The 16,886-nt window shown below is 41.8% G+C and overlaps 1 protein-coding gene across 5 annotated transcripts in view; it reads left to right on the top strand.

The window, feature by feature from the left end:
* Window positions 1-16,886, top strand: part of ABCC8 (ATP binding cassette subfamily C member 8) — a 594,664-nt gene that overhangs the window by 433,435 nt on the left and 144,343 nt on the right. For 3 of the 5 annotated variants that reach the window (XM_053720648.1, XM_053720646.1, XM_053720644.1), the window contains 5 exons: window positions 7,674-7,799; window positions 11,317-11,416; window positions 12,649-12,890; window positions 14,565-14,731; window positions 15,421-15,490. In XM_053720648.1, the coding sequence (XP_053576623.1) occupies window positions 7,674-7,799; window positions 11,317-11,416; window positions 12,649-12,890; window positions 14,565-14,731; window positions 15,421-15,490 (705 nt within the window). The remainder of the gene's footprint in view (window positions 1-7,673; window positions 7,800-11,316; window positions 11,417-12,648; window positions 12,891-14,564; window positions 14,732-15,420; window positions 15,491-16,886) is intronic. The other 2 variants (XM_053720647.1, XM_053720645.1) reach the window with 1 other exon arrangement.

The raw sequence follows: 16,886 nt of genomic DNA, 5'->3' as shown, positions 1-16,886 counted from the left end.
GACTGGTGAGGCTTGTGTAGCTGGAGAGACTGGTGAGGCTTGTGTAGCTGGAGAGAGTAGTAAGACTTGTGTAGCTGGAGAGACTGGTGAGGCTTGTGTAGCTGGAGGGACTGGTGAGGCTTGTGTAGCTGGAGAGAGTAGTAAGACTTGTGTAGCTGGAGAGACTGGTGAGGCTTGTGTAGCTGGAGAGAGTAGTAAGGCTTGTGTAGCTGGAGAGACTGGTGAGGCTTGTGTGGTTGGAGAGACTGGTGAGGTATGTGTGGTTAGAGATACTAGTGAGACTTGTGCAGCTGCAGAGACTGGTGAGGCTTGTGTGGTTGGAGAGACTGGTGAGGTTTGTGCAGCTGGAGAGACTGGTGAGGCTTGTGTGTTTGGAGAGACCAGTGAAGCTTGTGTAGCTGGAGAGACTGGTGAGGCTTGTGTGGTTGGAGAGACTAGTGAGGCTTGTGTGGTTGGAGAGACTGGTGAGGCTTCTGTAGCTGGAGAGACTGGTGAGGCTTGTGTGGTTAGAGATACTAGTGAGACTTGTGCAGCTGCAGAGACTGGTGAGGCTTGTGTGGTTGGAGAGACTGGTGAAGCTTGTGTAGCTGGAGAGACTGGTGATGATTGTGTGGTTGGAGAGACTAGTGAGGCTTGTGTGGTTGGAGAGACTGGTGAGGCTTGTGCAGCTGGAGAGACTGGTGAGGTGTGTGTAGCTGGAGAGACTAGTGAGGCTTGTGTGGTTGGAGAGACTGGTCAAGGGTTGTGTAGCTGGAGAGACTGGTGAGGCTTGTGTGGTTGGAGAGACTGGTGAGGCTTGTGTGGTTGGAGAGACTGGTGAGGCTTGTGTGGTTGGAGAGACTGGTGAGGCTTCTGTAGCTGGAGAGACTGGTGAGGCTTGTGTGGTTGGAGAGACTACTGAGGCTTGTGTAGCTGGAGAGACTATTGAGACTTGTGTAGCTGGAGAGACTGGTGAGGCTTGTGTAGCTGGAGAGACTGGTGAGGTTTGTGTGGTTGGAGAGACTGGTAAGGCTTGTGTGGTTGTAGAGACTGGTGAGGCTTGTGTAGCTGTAGAGACTGGTGAGGCTTGTGTAGCTGGAGAGATTAGTGAGGCTTTTGTAGCTGGAGAGACTAGTGAGGCTTGTGTAGCTGGAGAGACTAGTGAGGCTTGTGTATCTGGCGAGACTAGTGAGGCTTGTGTAGTTGTAGAGACTGGTGAGGCTTGTGTAGCTGTAGAGACTGGTGAGGCTTGTGAAGCTGGAGAGACTATTGAGGCTTGTGTAGCTGGAAAGACTAGTGAGGCTGCTGAGGTTTGTGTGGTTGGAGAGGCTGCTGAGGTTTGTGTGGTTGGAGAGGCTGCTGAAGTTTGTGTAGCTGGAGAGGATGGTGAAGTTTGTGTGGTTGGAGAGACGGGTGAGGCTTGTGTAGCTGGAGAGACTGGTGAGGCTTGTATACATGGAGAGACTGGTGAGGCTTGTGTAGCTGGAGAGAGTAGTGAGGCTTGTGTAGCTGGAGAGACTGGTGAGGCTTGTGTAGCTGGAGAGAATGGTGAGGCTTGTGTAGCTGGAGAGACTGGTGAGGCTTGTGTAGCTGGAGAGAGTAGTAAGACTTATGTAGCTGGAGAGACTGGTGAGGTTTGTGTAGCTGGAGAGACTGGTGAGGCTTGTGTAGCTGGAGAGAGTAGTAAGACTTGTGTAGCTGGAGAGACTGGTGAGGCTTGTGTAGCTGGAGAGACTGGTGAGGCTTGTGTAGCTGGAGAGAGTAGTAAGACTTGTGTAGCTGGAGAGACTGGTGAGGCTTGTGTAGCTGGAGAGAGTAGTAAGGCTTGTGTAGCTGGAGAGACTGGTGAGGATTTTGTGGTTGGAGAGACTGGTGAGGCTTGTGTGGTTAGAGATACTAGTGAGACTTGTGCAGCTGCAGAGACTGGTGAGGCTTGTGTGGTTGGAGAGACTGGTGAGGTTTGTGCAGCTGGAGAGACTGGTGAGGCTTGTGTGTTTGGAGAGACCAGTGAAGCTTGTGTAGCTGGAGAGACTGGTGATGCTTGTGTGGTTGGAGAGACTAGTGAGGCTTGTGTGGTTGGAGAGACTGGTGAGGCTTGTGCAGCTGGAGAGACTGGTGAGACGTGTGTAGCTGGAGAGACTAGTGAGGCTTGTGTGGTTGGAGAGACTGGTCAAGGGTTGTGTAGCTGGAGAGACTGGTGAGGCTTGTGTGGTTGGAGAGACTGGTGAGGCTTGTGTGGTTGGAGAGACTGGTGAGGCTTGTGTGGTTGGAGAGACTGGTGAGGCTTCTGTAGCTGGAGAGACTGGTGAGGCTTGTGTGGTTGGAGAGACTACTGAGGCTTGTGTAGCTGGAGAGACTATTGAGACTTGTGTAGCTGGAGAGACTGGTGAGGCTTCTGTAGCTGGAGAGACTGGTGAGGTTTGTGTGGTTGGAGAGACTGTTAAGGCTTGTGTGGTTGGAGAGACTGGTGAGGCTTGTGTAGCTGTAGAGACTGGTGAGGCTTATGTAGTTGGAGAGATTAGTGAGGCTTTTGTAGCTGGAGAGACTAGTGAGGCTTGTGTAGCTGGAGAGACTAGTGAGGCTTGTGTAGTTGTAGAGACTGGTGAGGCTTGTGTAGCTGTAGAGACTGGTGAGGCTTGTGAAGCTGGAGAGACTATTGAGGCTTGTGAAGCTGGAGAGACTATTGAGGCTTGTGTAGCTGGAAAGACTAACTAGTGAGGCTGCTGAGGTTTGTGTGGTTGGATAGGCTGCTGAGGTTTGTGTGGTTGGAGAGGCTGCTGAAGTTTGTGTAGCTGGAGAGGATGGTGAAGTTTGTGTGGTTGGAGAGACTGGTGAGGCTTGTGTAGCTGGAGAGACTGGTGAGGCTTGTGTAGCTGGAAAGACTGGTGAGGCTTGTGTAGCTGGAGAGAGTAGTAAGACTTGTGTAGCTGGAGAGACTGGTGAGGCTTGTGTAGCTGGAGAGACTGGTGAGGCTTGTGTAGCTGGAGAGACTGGTGAGGCTTGTGTAGCTGGAGAGAGTAGTAAGACTAGTGTAGCTGGAGAGACTGGTGAGGCTTGTGTAGCTGGAGAGACTGGTGAGGCTTGTGTAGCTGGAGAGAGTAGTAAGACTTGTGTAGCTGGAGAGACTGGTGAGGCTTGTGTAGCTGGAGAGAGTAGTAAGGCTTGTGTAGCTGGAGAGAGTAGTAAGACTTGTGTAGCTGGAGAGACTGGTGAGGCTTGTGTAGCTGGAGAGAGTAGTATGGCTTGTGTAGCTGGAGAGACTGGTGAGGCTTGTGTGGTTGGAGAGACTGGTGAGGCTTGTGTGGTTAGAGATACTAGTGAGACTTGTGCAGCTGCAGAGACTGGTGAGGCTTGTGTGGTTGGAGAGACTGGTGAGCCTAGTGAAGCTGCAGAGGCTTGTGAGGTGAGGCGGCTGGTGAGGCTTGTGTGGTTGGAGAGGCTGCTGAGGCTTGTGTGACTGGAGAGGCTGCTGAGGCTTGTGTGGCTGGAGAGGCTGCTGAAGCTAGTGTGGCTGGAGAGGCTGCTAAGGCTAGTGTGACTGGAGAGGCTGCTGAGGCTTGTGTGGCTGGAGAGGCTGCTGAGGCTAGTGTGACTGGAGAGGCTGCTGAGGCTTGTGTGACTGGAGAGGCTGCTGAGGCTAGTGTGACTGGAGAGGCTGCTGAGGCTTGTGTGGCTGGAGAGGCTGCTGAGGCTTGTGTGGCTGGAGAGGCTGCTGAGGCTTGTGTGACTGGAGAGGCTGCTGAGGCTAGTGTGACTGGAGAGGCTGCTGAGGCTAGTGTGACTGGAGAGGCTGCTGAGGCTAGTGTGACTGGAGAGGCTGCTGAGGCTTGTGTGACTGGAGAGGCTGCTGAGGCTAGTGTGACTGGAGAGGCTGCTGAGGCTAGTGTGACTGGAGAGGCTGCTGAGGCTTGTGTGGCTGGAGAGGCTGCTGAGGCTAGTGTGACTGGAGAGGCTGCTGAGGCTAGTGTGACTGGAGAGGCTGCTGAGGCTAGTGTGACTGGAGAGGCTGCTGAGGCTAGTGTGACTGGAGAGGCTGCTGAGGCTTGTGTGACTGGAGAGGCTGCTGAGGCTAGTGTGACTGGAGAGGCTGCTGAGGCTTGTGTGGCTGGAGAGGCTGCTGAGGCTAGTGTGACTGGAGAGGCTGCTGAGGCTAGTGTGACTGGAGAGGCTGCTGAGGCTAGAGTGACTGGAGAGGCTGCTGAGGCTTGTGTGGCTGGAGAGGCTGCTGAGGCTTGTGTGACTGGAGAGGCTGCTGAGGCTAGTGTGACTGGAGAGGCTGCTGAGGCTAGTGTGGCTGGAGAGGCTGCTGAGGCTAGTGTGACTGGAGAGACTGCTGAGGCTAGTGTGACTGGAGAGGCTGCTGAGGCTAGTGTGACTGGAGAGGCTGCTGAGGCTTGTGTGGCTGGAGAGGCTGCTGAGGCTAGTGTGACTGGAGAGGCTGCTGAGGCTAGTGTGACTGGAGAGGCTGCTGAGGCTTGTGTGACTGGAGAGGCTGCTGAGGCTAGTGTGACTGGAGAGGCTGCTGAGGCTTGTGTGACTGGAGAGGCTGCTGAGGCTAGTGTGACTGGAGAGGCTGCTGAGGCTTGTGTGACTGGAGAGGCTGCTGAGGCTTGTGTGACTGGAGAGGCTGCTGAGGCTAGTGTGACTGGAGAGGCTGCTGAGGCTTGTGTGACTGGAGAGGCTGCTGAGGCTAGTGTGACTGGAGAGGCTGCTGAGGCTTGTGTGACTGGAGAGGCTGCTGAGGCTTGTGTGACTGGAGAGGCTGCTGAGGCTTGTGTGGCTGGAGAGGCTGCTGAGGCTTGTGTGACTGGAGAGGCTGCTGAGGCTAGTGTGACTGGAGAGGCTGCTGAGGCTAGTGTGACTGGAGAGGCTGCTGAGGCTAGTGTGGCTGGAGAGGCTGCTGAGGCTTGTGTGGCTGGAGAGGCTGCTGAGGCTAGTGTGACTGGAGAGGCTGCTGAGGCTAGTGTGACTGGAGAGGCTGCTGAGGCTAGTGTGACTGGAGAGGCTGCTGAGGCTTGTGTGACTGGAGAGGCTGCTGAGGCTAGTGTGACTGGAGAGGCTGCTGAGGCTAGTGTGACTGGAGAGGCTGCTGAGGCTAGTGTGACTGGAGAGGCTGCTGAGGCTTGTGTGGCTGGAGAGGCTGCTGAGGCTAGTGTGACTGGAGAGGCTGCTGAGGCTAGTGTGACTGGAGAGGCTGCTGAGGCTAGTGTGACTGGAGAGGCTGCTGAGGCTTGTGTGGCTGGAGAGGCTGCTGAGGCTAGTGTGACTGGAGAGGCTGCTGAGGCTAGTGTGACTGGAGAGGCTGCTGAGGCTAGTGTGACTGGAGAGGCTGCTGAGGCTTGTGTGGCTGGAGAGGCTGCTGAGGCTTGTGTGACTGGAGAGGCTGCTGAGGCTAGTGTGACTGGAGAGGCTGCTGAGGCTTGTGTGGCTGGAGAGGCTGCTGAGGCTAGTGTGACTGGAGAGGCTGCTGAGGCTAGTGTGGCTGGAGAGGCTGCTGAGGCTAGTGTGACTGGAGAGGCTGCTGAGGCTAGTGTGACTGGAGAGGCTGCTGAGGCTTGTGTGGCTGGAGAGGCTGCTGAGGCTAGTGTGACTGGAGAGGCTGCTGAGGCTAGTGTGACTGGAGAGGCTGCTGAGGCTAGTGTGACTGGAGAGGCTGCTGAGGCTTGTGTGGCTGGAGAGGCTGCTGAGGCTAGTGTGACTGGAGAGGCTGCTGAGGCTAGTGTGACTGGAGAGGCTGCTGAGGCTAGTGTGACTGGAGAGGCTGCTGAGGCTAGTGTGACTGGAGAGGCTGCTGAGGCTAGTGTGACTGGAGAGGCTGCTGAGGCTAGTGTGACTGGAGAGGTTGCTGAGGCTAGTGTGACTGGAGAGGCTGCTGAGGCTAGTGTGACTGGAGAGGCTGCTGAGGCTTGTGTGACTGGAGAGGCTGCTGAGGCTAGTGTGACTGGAGAGGCTGCTGAGGCTAGTGACGTTAAAGAGGCTGGAGAGCAGCCTCGACTGCAACATAATCATAACTGGAAGATGATAGACACCATGTGTATAATGTAAACAAAACATTGTTGCAATAAAGAAAAATATCACTACATGAAAAACACCCATAAATGATAATAGAAATCATTTTCAACATTATATACAAACATCAATAACAATTCATTCTAAAAAAAAACGCTATAACACATTTTCTTGGTGCCAATTGGATTACAGAATAAATTGATTTGAATGTTTATAGTTAGATCAAATGTAACATTTGATTTAATAAATACTATTTAGATGTTCAATAGTTTATGTGGTAGGGAATTTAGTAAATTGATACATAATAGATACAATTATATCAATTTGAATGTTTCTATTTCAAATATTGCATAATTCGAATATTACATTTAAAGAAAGCATTAGAAATACTATTACATTAAATGAATGTTAGAATGTTGTACAAACATTCTATATTCAGAACGAACGTGTTAAATTTCATTTCATTTTTTAAATGTTGCGAAACATTCACTCATCCCTAGAGAGGAAACAGAACTATGCAAAAAAATTCCATTTAACCAATTCATGACAAAAATCCAAATAAGTCTTTTAGTCGGCATATACAGTTGACTAGTCCCAATATAAACAACCTCATCAGTCCCTTAAAATCCATCATTGGGTTTAGCCCTTTAGAGGTTACTGCGTCAAACAGATAGATCCATTGTGTCTCCTGCTGTGAGAGCTTTCCCTATCCCGCCTTAAAGAAGAGTCATGATCCACAAACTCAATACATTGTGTTTCCACAGTGCAAAGCGGTGCCACTGGTTGTTCAGAGATGCCACTTCCCTTATAGCAAAATGGTGGTTCACCATCCATTCCCTGAAAGAGACAATGGTTTTACCCACATGTATGTTAATGTCCCTTTAACATCTCAGTTAACAAATTGAATTCTGAACTTTCATATGTCTTGAAACATTTCTGAGTTTAATATCTGTAAATTCTAATATATGTAGAAAAGCCCAAATAATTTATATTACCAACGCTAAAAGCAATTCCACCCTGGAAATGTCTTCTATACTTCTCATCCATTTTAAAAGTAACTCTACTATGTTTTATTTTATGTATTCAAGTGTGAGAAATTCTGCAGTTTAGTCATTTCTGTAATACATGACTTATTTCTGCTAAATTGTGAGCTGGTATAACAACAACTCAAAATCAAATAAAAAACACATTTAGAGGAAAACAATCTTACAACACAAATGTCTCTTTAAGTGTCAAATCCATATATTTGTTTTCAATAAATAGAACTAAGAGGTGAAGGTTGTAACATACATATTTGTATAGTGAGAGGCCTCAGTTAAATTCCTGTTTTATTTACATCCTTTTATTTGGTTATTCAATCAGTATTTTACAAACCCTACAAAGGGAATCCCTGAGATATGTCAATAACAAAAAATAGATTTTGAAAGGCTCATGCAGACCCAACTCACCTTGTGTTTAAGGAAAAGTGTTATATATGGTCCTAGCCTTTAAAGTAAAAGTAATCATTCATATGGAATATACAATACTTTTTGATAAATACTTCTTTCTTTCAGTGCTCCATTTTATGTTTAATTTTTATACTCCACATAAGTTCTTTATGTTGTATTTCCTTCGTTTTTATTTGCGAAAATTTAAAAATAAATGGATTCTTTAGGAAAATCAATTAATTTTACTTTGTGTTGCAGATTATTGCAATGAAAGATGGCACGATACAACGAGAGGGAACCCTAAAGGACATCCAGACATCAGACCCAGAACTGTATGAACATTGGAAGACGCTAATGAACCGTCAGGATCAAGAATTAGAAAAAGTATGTCTTAACTGTTAATGCTCCTATTACGTTATTGTAATTTGAAAATACAGTAAAGGTGACAGTGTGGTATCTACAATGATTACAGAAAATTAGAGTGAATTAAGAGCTTTCCTTGGTAGAACAACATATGGAGATTTCATTTTGAAAGTAGACTGAAAGATAGATGTCTGGTGAGGTGACCTTCAGAGGTATTCATGTCTAGCCAGACTGACTCTGTCGTCTGATGGGACTTTCAGCAATTGATATTGATATCTTGGCATATATTGTATTCTAGAATTGTTTTGTGTGATTTCTGAGTCAAATATCTAAAGCGATGTTAGCCATCCAGACCAAATACTGACTGTGGAGACATCTTAAGTGTGCTGTTACCTAAATACAATGTATTACGTGCTACATAGCAGTATAGAAAACCAATTAACTTTTTGTGCAACCTCTGGGGAAAATATCATAAGGGTCACTTCCTTTTCTATGCTCATAACATTCTAGGTAATTGTTAACATTAAAATCACTGATTTTCCAAATTTTGTTTGTTCATTTAAATATCAGCTTTCAAAAAGTGTTTTCTTTTTCATGTGTCTTGATTTTGTTCAGTTACCAACATCAGCTTTAGTTTTAGCTATTTTATAATTTAATTTCCCATTTTAAACACAATCAGGATACGACTTACATTGTTTTCAGTTTGTCTTTCAGAAACAATTACAGGCTTTGTAGTGCCATAGTAGATGTAAATGATACAACAGCAATATTATCAATTTGATTTTTCATATTATTTGCTATTTTTAAAGACACCTTGCCTATGCAATGAGTTGCAGCCAAGATATTAAGGGGATGTGAACATAATACTTACATTACAACTCAGTGACCTTTATTCACCGGATGCAAATGACAAATGAGATCCCATTGCAAATGATCTTCATAGAGACTTAACTTTCCTTAAACCATTCAAATAGCATCAAATGTAATATCCATGAAATCAGCTACACCACAGATTTCTACTTTCTATTTTTTAAGGTAATATGTTTTGATTATCAGAAAAAAATATGCCTTTCACTAATATTAAAGGGATACTGAGCCCAAATATTTTTCTTTCATGATTCTCATAGAGCATGTAATTTTAAGCAACGTTCTAATTTATTCTAATGTACTCATATTATCAATGTTTCTTTGTTCTCTTGGTATCTTTATTTAAAATAGAAGGAATATAAAGCTTACAAACCGGCCCATTTTGGTTCAGAACCCTGGATATCACTTGCTGATTGATGGCTGCATTTAGTGACCAATCAGCAAGCACTACCCAAGTGCTGAAACAAAGTTGGGCCGGCTTGTAAGCTTACATTCCTTCTTTTTCAAATAAAGATACCAAGAGAACGAAGAAAAAATTTATAATAGGAGTAAATTAGAACGCTGCATAAAATTGCATGCAATATCTGAATCATGAATGAACAAATTTGGGTTTAGTGTCCCTTTAATACATTTACCTATAGGGCTCAAATAAGCCAGTTTGACTGATATTATGGGCTCGAGTTATCAAAGCTTCAACTGTGAATACGATGTAATTCCGCATCAAATTAGATGCTAAATTGATATGTCGTAGTTTTCGCGGCATCAACTTTGTAAAATGTAGAACAGTCCGAAGAAACATTCGCTCCCAGAATATCACTTCAATGCAAATCGATGCTTGCGTTATTTCAAAGTATCATTGGCAATCCGCCCTCACATACGACTCCATGCACCCAAATTAGAAATTTATCAACCATTCAACACGTACGCTTGCGTCTATTCTGACGCAGCATACCTAACTTTAGATCCTCCACCTTTTAGCACGCGAATGCCATAGAAATCAATGGGATGTCACAGTATTAGAAAAGGGGTGGTGATAACACAGAAAGGTTAAATTTGATGCTGTTTCTTGTCGCAAACAGTCATTAGCATTCATTAGTTTTAATAATCCTTTAAAAAAAATAAAAACATGGGATAAAGAGATGAGAACATTTGAGAAATAAGGATATCCGCAACATTGATACCTCTTATTTATCAACTGTCTGATGCTATTCGCGCCGCACTTGACACGCACAATTTCGACAGACGTGTTGATAACTAAGACCGTCAAATGTAGATTCGCATCAGGGATGTCTGGCGAGTGTATTGACCGCAGCGAATGCGCTTAGATTGACGCTTTGTTAAATCGACCCCTATTTATTGAGTTCTTCAATAACAGACCCCTCAATTACAAAAATGAAAATACCCCATATTACAAGACAAAAATATTTTCATATTTGCATGTACAAAATAAATATAAATATCTAACTTCATATTAAATTTCATCAAGCTTTTTTTTAAAGGGACACTGAAACCAATTTTTTTCTTTCATGATTCAGATAGAGCATGCAATGTTAAGCAACTTTCTAATTTACTCCTATTAATATTTTTCTTTGTTCCCTTGCTATCTTTATTTGAAAAAAAGAAGGCATCTAAGCTTTTTTTGGATCAGACTCTGGACAGCACTTTTTATTGGTGGATGGATTTATTTATCCACCAATCAGCAAGAACAACCCAGGTTGTTCACCAAAAATGGACCAGCATCAAAACTTACATTCTTGCATTTCAAATAAAGACACCAAGAGAATGAGGAAAATTTGATAATAGGAATAAATTAGATAGTTGCTTAAAATTTCATGCTCTATCTGAATCACAAAAGAAAAAAATGTGGGTTCAGTGTCCCTTTAATATCTATTTGGGCTGGTTAAACTTTTGTATTTGAAGACTTTGAGAAATGTTGAATAATAACAAATTTGTTAATTAATTTAAATGCACAAGCAAAACAATACTACAGTATTTAGTGGTACCGTGTATTGAGCCAACATTTAGAATTACTACATAAGCTTTTGAGAGTTTCCTCTCTACATCAGTGTGTGTCTTTTAAAGGGACATTAAACCCATTTTTTTCATTCATGGTTCAGATAGAGCATGTAATTTTAAACAACTTTCCAATTTACTTCTATTATTTAATTTGTTTTGTTCTCTTGGTGTCCTTTTGTAGGTTCAGGAGCTGCTGATTGGTGGTGGCAAATAAATGCCTCATGTTAATTGGCTCACTTATTTGCATTACTGCTTCTTCAACGAAGGAAACCAAGAGAACAAAGCAAATTAGATAATAGAAGTAAACTGGAGAGCTGTTTAAAATTGTATTCTCTATCTGAATCATGAAAGGAAAATTATGGGTTTCATGTCCCTTTAATACTAAGATGCCTTAGTAACCATTTTCCATATATTATTACTACATTAACTTAAAATCATCTCAAATAAAAAAGTAAATTGTATAAAGTGCTTTAGTTGTATAAATTAAATCCAAATCTGACATGTTAGAACAGCTTGTGGGATAAATTTAAATAAACATATATTATGGATAATAATACACAGTGGTCATTGGTAGGACTATTGAGAAGACTTTTATTGATAATTGTGTATTTTTATTATAAGCTTAAAACAAAGGAATTATGAACCTCAATTTTAGGAAATTTGTATAGAGAGGAAGAATGCAGTGGAAAGAAAGAATATAAAAAGAACCATGTATTCCCGTGAAGCCTTGTTGGGTGATGATGAAGAAGATGAAGGTAAATCAGTTCTGACTAAAGATAATATACATTTTTCACATAAGAAATAACGATATTGTTAACCAAGGCAAGTTCTGAAAATAAAATGCACCAATACAGGACATCTCAATTTATAGCGCAGGGTCCGTTACGTTTTGTAAAAATTAATGTAAATCCAGAATTACAATAGGATAGTTAAATATTTTATCCAAAGCATCTTAAAGGACCAGTAAACACAGTAGATTTGCATAATCAACAAATGCAAGATAACAAGACAATACAATAGCATTTACTCTGAATTTCAAATGAGTAGTAGATTTTTTTCTAGCACATTTTAAAGTTATGTATATTTCTACTCCCCCTGTACCATGTGATAGCAATCAGCCAAACACAAATGCATATACGTATAGTCTTAGTTCTTGCACATGCTCAGTAGGAGCTGGTGACTCAAAAAGTGTAAATATAAAAGACTGTGCCAATTTTTTTTTAATGGAAGTAAATTGGAAAGATGTTTAAAATTACATGCTGTATCTGAATCATGAAAATTTAATTTGACCTGAGTGTCCCTTTAATGCGCCTGAAACGTATTTACAGCACCCTATAATTTTAATGGATAGCGCAGGTAGCGCTAGTAGTTTGCTTATTGTGATTTTATTACTTGCGCACCTTTGGCTTAGCACTGGAGTTATATCCAACATGAATTTTACTGCGTGCCGCCATAGAAGTCTTATGTGAGGGATTAAGTAGAGCACCCATGCAGCCCTAGACTACTGCACGAACGATAACATTGTAACATTAGCACAAAAATATAAACACTATTGATTGTGTTTGAGCAATATTATAGTACAAGAGCAAATAATAAAACAAAGGAGTAGAAAATGCATTTGGAGCATAAACAGGTCTTTCTCAATGCAATAAATATCCTTTGAAGTGCAATGAATTCACAAATACAATTTCACTGCATGAAAAATCTCTGGTCTTTATTGTTTCAACAACAATACTATTTCTAACACTGTACAAAAAATATATTATAAATATATTTTATATTCTTGTAGAATAAACACATTTTATTTTTATCAATATTATTTTACTTTTAGTGAAACATAAAATTCTGTGTAACATAATGACAAATCAGAGCACAAAGATAAGATGTCATATATGTAGTTGATAACTATTGATTTTTTACTTTTCATGAATAGTTCATATATGCTGCTAAATTAATGTCATCATATTCTGTATTTCTTTGTTCATAGTAGAGGAGATATCTGAAAGTGATGATGATGATAATCTATCATCTCTAATGCATCAAAGAGCCAAAATGCCATGGAGGGCGTGTGGCAAATACTTAAGCTCTGCAGGGATTCTTCTGCTGCCGTTAATGGTCTTTTCTCAACTTATAAAACATTCTGTCATGGTGGCTACTGACGTCTGGTTGGCAAAGTGGACATCAGATGCCATTTCTAGTGCAGTGGCTGCCAACTGCTCTGGAAAACAGGTTTGTACTTAGATTATACCTTTTTTTTATTGCATCTATGTAAGTATCTCTGCTGCTATCTGTAGCCTCCATTTCAAACCATGATAGCTTGTTGGGTGAAAGCTTATTATTCTACGTGTGTTTATTAGCTTTTTTCTCTATGGCATTCCAATGCTCAGCATTTTAATAAGTTAAGTTGCCCAAATAATATATTAGATATATCCAGAATATTTCGCTTTCTTACATTTGGATTGGGTAAATACATGAGACAAAGTTTTGTGAGAGTTATGCCTATCTATATATGCAAAAGAAAAAATGGTGGCTGTTGCTGATGCTTGACTAATGTGTTTAATTAACTTATTAATAATAAATCAAAAGCAAGGTGCCAAAAATACTTTCATATAATGCTGTGTGATCTTATTATTGACATTTTTTATAAATGGTGTTCAAGTTTCCCAGTTTAAATATTTACATTTCAAAATATTTTAACTTTTAAACCAGGAATTAGTTGTAATTATGAACATGTATGTGATATTAAACAATAAAACATCTGTGACAATAGCTGAGTTCCCATATATAACATGACAATGGGTTAAGTAGTCAGGCTAAGGAATTAGATGAGTCCAAAAAATATAGAAATATTAACATAAAAAGTGAAGTCTGATGCAATGGAATACTGTGGTTGAGGCAGATCAATGAAAAAATATTTGATGGGTTTCAAACCTTTAGATAACCATGAACAAATGTGTTTTCCTATGGATTAGAATAGCCTAGTATATGAAAAGTCCTTACAATAGATTGCAATAGACCCCTGATTAAATCAGAATGCTGAAGGGTGTAGTAGTATCAGGGGTGGACTGAGACCAATCGGGGCCCCTGGGCAAAAATTAGGGAAGGGCCCCCACTGTCTAACACTGACACAAATATATTCAAATATATGCAAATTAACATGGCAACCTCCCTGCCCCTACCAGACCCCCCAACCTCCAGGGCCAGACCCCAACATCAAGGTCCAAAAACAGGACCCAACCTCCAAGGCCAGACCCCACGCTCCATGGCCCTCACAGTGACAGATTGCTAACAGGGCCCCTCGAGCAACAAACCTCATATCATTGCACAAGGTTGCCACTCTGGGGCCAGGGCCCCCACTAAACCAACACTTAACTGCTTACTTACTGATAGGGCAGCTTTCAACCTCAGCTTAAGCAGCACACCAGGAGCCATGGAGATGCCATCTGTGGGCCCCCCAATGTGCTGGGCCCTTGGTCCAGGTCCTATTTGTCCAGCTGGTCAGTTTCCCCAAGTAGTATTGTTAGTATATTGGTTGCCTGTTTATGGTTCTGAGACTATTTGGATCCAGTTCTGAAATGAATGAGTTCATGCAGAATGCTTTTAATACGGGTGCCATGAGCATTGATTGATAAAGACATTTCCAAGTTTCTCTTTAGTCATTCTTTTCTTATGGTTGATCTCCAAACATCAAGTACTAGTATTCCGTTAAACCGGACTTCATGTTTAATAATGTCCTTTTTTATAGCTATTATTTATACATGGTTTAAGAAAGCAGGAAAAATATCAGCATAGGCTTCACAACCACTTTAAGTGTCAAGTGTGAGCGTGAGGTTGATTATAACAGCTTTATATGTTGATCATTTTTACCTTTGTATTTCACAAAGATTTTTCTTTTTCCATTAGGACTGCCAGTTTGATCATTCTCCATATTCTATGGTATTCAGCATTCTTTCCTGCTTCGGGATTATTATGTGTCTTGCTACCTCTATAGCCGTGGAGTGGACGGGTCTAAGAGTTGCCAAGACTCTGCATAACAGTCTTTTGAATGCAGTCATACTAGCGCCAATGAGGTAGCATTTTTTTGTTATTCTGTAGCGTATATGAACATATGTATATAAATGTGTATAACTGTGTATTTATTTATACACAATCAAATGGTTAGATTACAAGTGGAGTGCTATTTAGCGCTAATTGCACTAGAAGTAAACATTTTGCATGCACCGGGTTGCGCTAGTATTACACTAATTTGGCTAACCCGTTTTGCCTAAATTAACAAAATTAAAAAAGTTATTTTAAAAAAATAAATAAAACTGTTATTATTGTTCAAAACAATACCATGCTTAGTTTATAGGCCAAATGGGACACCTTTAGAAAATTAACCAGAGTTCTGATCTCTGGTTCATTTTTGGAGTGCTAATTGGTACCATGAGCTTGCAGTAGCAATAACCAGTCAATTGCAATGGCTGGTTATTAATAGTGCATGTGTAAACGGGTGAATTAGCGCTCCACTTGTAATCTAGCCCACAGTTGGAAACCTCAGCAAGCACAAATTAAATCCATAAGTTATATTTTATGCTTATATCTGGTATATGATTGGAACAAAATATCACTGGTACAATTAAAGTGGAATGGGTAAACAATTGAATTATTCAAAAATAATGTATTTTATTTTCCATGGCTTTATAGAGCTATGTGATTTAACAAAATGCTACATTTGTGTAAATGATTAGAACTAATACACATATTTCTGTGCTTACAGGTTTTTTGAAACAACGCCTCTTGGCAGTATACTAAACAGGTTTTCAGCTGATTTTAATACAATTGATCAGGTAATTTTAATAAAACATCATACAACTTGTATAATATCTATCATTACTGTCTACATTTTCCATTTGAAATGAATTATACAAAAGCTGAATCACATCTTACATGGTTGCAGCTGAATATCATACTATTTATAAGAAATAAATCACTGCATTGCAAACACAAATGTTTTTAAATAATGTAATACTGTCATTTTGTTAGCCCAATTTACAAGGTTTGGCAGATAAAGAGCTTGGCATCCATGTTCCTGGTCTTATTACCAATTACAAAGTAATATAAATGACCTTAGCTCTTAGCTAACCAATCACTGTAAAGACAAAGGAATTTAAAAATTTCATGTAGGAAATCGACAAATACAGTAGTGGCTAAAAAAAATACTTTTACAAAATTCTTCATATACATAGTAACATAGTGACATAGTAACATAGTGACATAGTGACATAGTAACATAGTGACATAGTGACATAGTAACATAGTAACATAGTGACATAGTGACATAGTGACATAGTAACATAGCAGATAAGGTTGAAAATCATCTTCATTCATAGGGGTAGATTTATTAAGCAGCAGATGCTGCTTCCTACCACCAACGTAAGTTAAGAAGCAGCGGTCCTAAGTTAAGAAGCAGCGGTCGTAAGACCGCTGCTCCTTAACGTCTCCGCCACCTTTTTGGTGGCGGACTGAAATCATCCCGATACTATCAGATCAGGATGATTGTCGGCCCCTGCTAGCAGCCAATTGGCCGCCATGAGCAGGGGGCGGCATTTTACAAGCATTGCACTTATCAGTTCCTAACTAAAATCCCATTTCTCTCCTCCTCCTTTTAAGTCCACTGTATTTGCCTGTTCTCCCCCCCTCTCCCTCAAAGGGGCAGTCATCTATCGCCCTCCTGGACCGACCTCCCAATTCCTTGACAACTTTGCCACCTGGCTTCCTCACTTTCTCTCTACAAATATACCAATCCTAATTGTTGGGGACTTCAGCATTCCCATTGACAAACCATTTGCCCCTGCTGCCTCTAAACTTCTTTCACTCGCATCCTCCTTCAGTCTCTCACAATCCACCCTATTCCTTATTCACCATGATGGACACTCCACCGACCTGGTATTTTCCTACCTCTGCTCTATATCTAACCTCACCTGTCACCCTTTTCTTATTTCAGACCATCACCTGGTCACCTATAATATTAATGCAACAGCTAAACCCACATGTCCATCTCAACCCCTCACCTGTAGAAATCTACATGCTGTGGATCCGCTCCAAATTTTTAAAAATCATTCAAGATCTTCTCTCTCACACTTCCACTATAACCTGCCCTGATGTCACTATAGCCCACTATAACCTCTCTCCTCTGCACTAGACACACTTGCCCCTCCCCAACTGCGCAAAATATCACACCGT

The sequence above is a fragment of the Bombina bombina genome, chromosome 7 (genome assembly GCF_027579735.1).
Source record: "Bombina bombina isolate aBomBom1 chromosome 7, aBomBom1.pri, whole genome shotgun sequence".
Lineage (NCBI taxonomy): Eukaryota > Metazoa > Chordata > Amphibia > Anura > Bombinatoridae > Bombina > Bombina bombina.
This window is presented reverse-complemented; position numbering and strand designations above follow the sequence as displayed.